Source organism: Notothenia rossii, assembly GCF_949606895.1.
Source record: "Notothenia rossii genome assembly, chromosome: 2".
Classification (NCBI taxonomy): Eukaryota; Metazoa; Chordata; class Actinopteri; order Perciformes; family Nototheniidae; genus Notothenia; species Notothenia rossii.
Genome location: NC_136904.1, coordinates 73,522,557 through 73,528,955, shown reverse-complemented (window position 1 = coordinate 73,528,955; position 6,399 = coordinate 73,522,557). Strand labels below are relative to the sequence as shown.

The window sequence follows — 6,399 nt, the reverse complement described above, 5'->3', positions numbered from 1 at the left end:
GTCCACATGGATAGGAAACTAAATACTTTTGCACACATCTTGTGTCCAATATGCTTTCTGTTTTGGTGGTCATGCCACAACCGTGCACGTGAATGCATGCACGAGTCATGGTAAAATATCTGGATTAAGAGGTTGCTTTTTCTTTGCACGGCATGAAAGAAAGGCGAAATGAATGGGCTGTGATTTTAGTATTTTTAAGCAGAGGTAAATAATTTGTACAGCCCTCGGAGGATGTTGAAAAAATTGAAATGGCCCTTGAGAGGAAAAAGGTTCCCCACCCCTGATTTAAAGCATAAATTAGTGGGTTGGGTTCTGTAGGTGTGGTTACGGCAATTGTGCTTGGTTGTGGGGCCCAATGTGGCCTGTGCCTGGTGGTGGGGCCCAATGTGATATATTTTCATGGGGCCCAAAATCCCTGGTGTGTATGGCCAGGGGGCAGGACTTTGGACAAGGACCTTTTGACTATGTACATGTAGTCTTTAAAAAAGAAAAAATGTTTTACTGACTTTGTTAGGATAGCTTAAAGTAATGTTGTAAAATCACAACCGGGGGCCTTACAGGGTTAAGGGCTATTGTTTATTGTTATTTACTTTAAGATGTTTATTCTTAACCTATCATTTAATCAGGGTGTCCGCGCGGTAGTAAAAGGTAGTAAAAGGTAGTAAAAAGAATCTACCCAAATTAAGGCCCTTGAAAGGTAGTAAAAGGTAACAAACGCAATTTGACTTGGTAGTAATTTTTTTAAAACTCTGCCTCAATATATAATGAGTTTCCATTGTTTGCTTATTATTTGTGTCTGCATGTTTGAATTTCATCTAGCCTACGTAGTTTAAAAATATATACGGTGCTAACAGGACCTGAGTGAGGCGTAGTTGATAGCAATGACGTAGAGGTAACCTGTGTGGACTTCATAGCCTATCAGCGACGCTTACAACATTTTCCGCCTTTTTCCAACAATTGACGTTAGCAGAGCCGCCTTTTGCCACAGTTGCAGTCTACTTTTTCTGATGTTAGCAAATTCGAGCAAATTTAGTGTGAAATGGGGAAGTGCAAGTTTTCGCAATTATGGGTTGATGACCCCTTATATAAAGACTGGCTTAAACCCGTCATAGGAAATGACCGTGAAGCATTTTGCAGTGTCTGCAAAAAAACTATAAATGTTACCTGGAACGGCATTACTGCTATCAAGTCCCACAGTGGATCGGCTATACACCAGCAGCGGCTTCGGGTGAGGGGGGGACAGCTGCCGATTTCGTTGTTTTGCGATGCTAGCAGCAGCACCACACAGATCGCGGCAGATCATGCCAACTTATCAGCAACAGTCGCACCACCTCGGCAGCAAACCAGTGCCACCAGCACCACCACGGCTGCGATAGCCAAACAGCAGACGTTACCGCCACAAACATCAGCCCTCAGGGCTGAGGTTCTCTGGTGCCTGAACACAGCAGCTAACCATCATTCATTCAATTCGAATGAGGGCATTGGGGAATTGTTCGAAAACATGTTCACTGACTCCGACATAGCCAAAAGTTTTGTTTGTGGCAAAGATAAGACATCGTATATCCTTGGATTTGGCATTGCTCCACATTTTAAGAAGCTTCTTATAAATAGCATCAATGCTTCTGGGCCATATGTTGTCATGTTTGACGAGTCTCTGAACCAGTCCGCCAAGAAGAAGCAAATGGATATTCACGTTCGGTTCTGGAGAGATGACCGCGTGACGTCTTCATATTTTGGGTCACAGTTTCTTGGACATGCAAGGGCTGAAGACTTGCTGCAAAGCATTAAAGTGAGTTGATATTTTCTTGTTTGTTCTTTCTTATTGTCGTTATATGCCCATTTGAAAATGTTTATGTCATAGTTAGCCTAAGCTTTAGCCTACACGACGTGTGTGTCGGGTGTGTTTTGTGACCCTGCAAGGCGATATCAGTCGCTTTGCGCTCAATGCTATTTTGAGAAAATCCACGGTAAACAAACATCCGGGTTAAAATGTTGAATTTCATGTTTTCGCATAATTTGACAGTATACAGTCTACATATCATTTCATATCGTGGACAAATCACGGAAAAACATACGTTTTGACTGTTAAGCCCGGTGAAGATGCAACACATTAGCAGTCATACCATTTGTCAACGCCGCTTAAAAAGGTGATTTTCTCCTCTTCTAGCATTATCATGACAGGAGAACCATGCCACTTTGGATACAGTTATCTTAACGATTGTTCTAGCAATAGCCTCAATATACATATCGTTGGAAAGCTTAGTTTATGGCCGTTCATATGAGAACAATAACTTAGTTTTGTACATTTTACCAAAGCGACTGGTTTCGCCTTGCAGGGTCACATTTTGATGAAGGATTTGGTTAATATTTCTGAAAGATGCATACTGGTACTACAAAGGGGGAAACACGTTTGACTTATACTTACTGGCACTGTATTTACTGTCTATCTATTGTCTATTTTATGAATAACCAAAAACCACAGGACAGATTAAAATTTTCAATAAACTTTGTTTTTTGTGACAATTCACAGGAATGTGTTGCACAACTCAACTTGAGACACCTGCTGTCTGTCAGTATGGATGGCCCAAATGTCAACTTCAAGCTGCTGAAGCTCCTTCAGAACGAACATTCAGAGCTTCATGGGGATGCACAACTCATCAGTGTTGGCAGTTGTGGCTTGCACACCCTCCACAATGCCATGAAGGCAGGATTCGCAACATGGCAGGTAGACAAACTGTTGCGAGCTATGCACTACATCTTCCACAATGTTCCTGCCCGTAGAGAAGATTACACCGCCACCACAGGATCTTCTACCTTTCCCCGATCTTTCTGTGGCCACAGATGGGTGGAAAATGTCCCTGTGGCTGAGAGAGCTGTCGACATTTGGCCTGTGCTTTTAACATATGTTGATGCTGTTCAGAAGAAAAAGGTGACAAACCCAAACACGGCGTCATATGATATCATTTTGGCAGCACGGGATGATAATTTGATAATTCCAAAGCTCCAGTTCTTCTTGTCAGTTGCACGAAGCTTCAACCCCTTCCTGACCAAATATCAGACCGACGAGCCTGTGCTGCCCTTTTTTGCTAAAGATCTGAAAGAACTCCTGATGGTAAGAAATGTAATTCCTGTCGAGTAACTGTCTTTATTTGAATGTGATTAAACTGTATCAGTTGACAGGTGTGACTTGATTGCTAACAGTTTTTGTTGTTCTTTTAAGGCTTTACTGCGGCGATTTGTTAAAAGGGAACTTATACAGGACCGAAGCCCACTGCAACTTATCACAATCCAGGTGTCTGAGGAGAAGAACTGGGTGGCTCTGAAAAATGTGGACATCGGCCTGGGTGCTGAATCTGCCATCAAGGTAATTACTGCAGATACTTTCAATGTCATACATGAAATGTGCTGTCGGCACAAATAAATAGTTACTTCGAACTATTAGGGTAGAAAATGAATGAGTAACATTGGGCATTATTTAACCACCTCTGTGGTAAGCAATATAGCTATCGTAATTGTGTGGTTGTTAATGGTTATCTTTCAAACTTCAGTGGTCTTCACCACCAGGCCTTTGGCATTGAGGCTTAAACTGAACCACAGCCATGAGGATATACCAAACCTCTTTCTCACTCTGGTTAAATTGTTAGGATTGTTTTAAATGTGTAACTTGTCATAGTTTAATTTCCAATCATAGCAGTGAATGTTTATGCATCCTGAACTCATCCTGAACTATACTCACATATCCCATCACTCCCCCACCCACCCACACACAAACACACCCACACCCACACCCACACACACACACACACACACACACACACACACACACACACACACACACACACACACACACACACACACACACACACACACACACACACACACACACACACACACACACACACACACACACACACACCAGAGAGCAGACAACCAACATCTTTTCCCCACAGGTTTTACACAAGTATCTCTATATATGTGACAAATAAATATCCTTGTATGAACATTAATGTTCTCTATTTGTTAGGCCCTTCAGAGCAAACCAGGAGGCAAGATAGGGGAGCTCTCTCTGCTAACCTTCAGGAAAGAATGTTTGCAGTGCCTTGTTAAGGTTGTCATGAAATTGCAAGACAAATCCCCCCTAAAGGTTCCAATGGTTAGGCACATTGCATGCCTTGATCCCACACAAATCCACCAAGAACCGGAGTGGTGCATCAAGCAAATGAAGAGTGTAGTGCAGACATTCCTTCAGGGAAAGAGATTGACAGGTGGCATTCCAGCTGGTAAGAAAAAATACAGTATGTCTAGGGACAGGGAAGGTCATTCAAATGAAGGCCATGTTCTAAGGGTGTTCTACTTTGAAATGTACTTAAATGTCATTAATGATTATGTTTTTGTCAATATTGTAGGTGATGTTATCATTCAACAGTTCGAATCGTTGACCTCTCTGGAAGGACGGGATGAACGTTTCCTGGCTTTCAAGCCACTGAAGGACCGCCTTGATGTGTTCTTCTACACAACCCTCAGCAGGCCTTACCCTGACTTGCTGCAGTTTTGCCAGAGTCTCCTCCTTCTTTCCCATGGCCAAGCCACTGTGGAAAGAGGATTTTCAGTGAACAAAGAGGTGGAGACATGCAATCTCCATGACCGCACACTGGAATCACTGAGACTAGTTTGTGACAGGATCAACAGTTGTGGTGGTGTTTTGAAAGTGCCCCTCACAAAGGAGCTCCTTGCCTCTGCCTCATCAGCTAGATCCCAGTACAGACTGTACCTTGACAGTGAAAAGAAAAAGAGAGAGAGTGCTGCCCATGCTCTGAGGAGGAAGGCAGTGGAGGAGGAGCTTCTGGACCTCAGAAGACAGGAAGAGGTACTTCGCCGTGTTTGTCACTCACTGGAAAAGGACGCGGACAAGTTGGCCGAGCAGGCTGAGGGAAAGGCTGGGTCCAAAATGGCTGAACTGATAATCAAGTCCAATACCCTTCGCAGAAGGCAGAAAGAAAAAAAAGAAGAGCTCTGCAAATTGGAGAAAATAATTGAAGATAAGTCCTCACAACTGAGACTTCTGTGACTGTACACCCCTCACAGTTATTGTTTTAAATGTTTCTCTTAGATACAATGTAGATTGCAACAACTGCACACAGGCACACCCACAGACGAATGCAGGCACACGCACACACAAACACACACACACGTACACCCCTACAGTTATTGTTTTAAATGATTCACTTAGATACAATGTAGATTGCAACAACAACAACATCCATACAAAGGCGCACCCACAGACATGTGCATACATGCACTCCTCACACACGTTATTGTGTTTAAATATGGTGAATGTTATATTGAAGCAGATCTTTGAAAGCTGTAGTCCTCAGAGCATATTGTTCATTAAAGTTATTTATTTGATTGATTTTCAATTTTTTTCATTAATACGCATTATTAATACGCACCAGTAACTGCTTAAGTGTGTGTGTGTGTGTGTGTGTGTGTGTGTGTGTGTGTGTGTGTGTGTGTGTGTGTGTGTGTGTGAGAATGCGTGTTTGTGAGTAAGTGTGTGTGATGTGACACTTTATTATTAATATTTATGGTTGTTAAGTGATATGTGTTTAAGAAGTGTCAAGGTTATTACTCACTTTATTAGGGCTAAGGGTCAACTCAACACTACAAAAAAAAACACAATTGACAATGACAATACTTAATGATCACAATTAAACATTAGTGTACCTGATATGTATGACGGGTGTGACAGTGTCACACTAATACCTTATAATTAGTAGTCCAAAAAGGGCTGCTGCTTGATGTCGTGTTGGTAGTAAAAAATATTGTGGAGGTAGTAAAAAAGGTAGTAAAAGGTAGTAAATTCATCTCTATGAATCCTGCAGATACCCTGTTAATAAAAAAACTCTTGATGTGTGTGTGTCTCTGTATTCCTGATGATACACTGAGAGAATGAGCTCATAGTGCTGCTGATCACCATAAGCTAAACAGTCTGTATATTGCATTACATTTGTATAATGTAAGCTTCGTTGATACTTTGCCTGCAGGAATACGAAAATAATAGTTAGATATACTGAATTTTATTTGATCTATTTCACCACTTAATCCCAAATAATGTAGAGGTGTGTTGTAGGTGCCTTAAATAACCCCTTATTTTCTAGTGAGATGTATTTTTATGTTCATATAATAGTGATTTCAATGCCACCCCAAAATGATCACTGGTTCTACCCTGGCCACCCCACTGAAAATGTCCTAGCTCCGCCCCTGGTGTTGTCAGGAGACACACCGCGCCTAACGTAAAAACTCTGATTAATGCATTTTACCGTCTGGGTGAAGATTGCGTTATGGCGGAGCTTTTTTTCCCATGAGAGCGCACCGCTGTGCGTTCAAGGACCTCAGTAG

The 6,399-nt window shown here is 42.0% G+C and overlaps 1 protein-coding gene across 1 annotated transcript; it reads left to right on the top strand.

Moving 5' to 3' along the window:
- The first annotated feature begins 624 nt into the window (after window positions 1–624).
- Window positions 625–5,406, top strand: LOC307030754 (uncharacterized protein). Its single transcript, XM_079667394.1, has 5 exons — window positions 625–1,789; window positions 2,531–3,112; window positions 3,221–3,364; window positions 4,025–4,280; window positions 4,407–5,406. Exons 1-5 carry the CDS (start codon window positions 1,040–1,042, stop codon window positions 5,066–5,068), a joined length of 2,394 nt encoding a protein of 797 aa, XP_079523520.1. The 5' UTR covers window positions 625–1,039; the 3' UTR covers window positions 5,069–5,406.
- The last annotated feature ends 993 nt before the right edge of the window (window positions 5,407–6,399 follow it).

Excerpts from the sequence above, each read along its gene's own strand:
- LOC307030754 (XM_079667394.1), top strand. The coding sequence starts at position 1,040 with ATGGGGAAGTGCAAGTTTTCGCAATTATGGGTTGATGACCCCTTATAT. Across the intron at positions 3,113-3,220 it reads ATCTGAAAGAACTCCTGATG|GCTTTACTGCGGCGATTTGT; the intron begins GTAAGAAATGTA and ends TGTTCTTTTAAG. Across the intron at positions 3,365-4,024 it reads GTGCTGAATCTGCCATCAAG|GCCCTTCAGAGCAAACCAGG; the intron begins GTAATTACTGCA and ends TCTATTTGTTAG.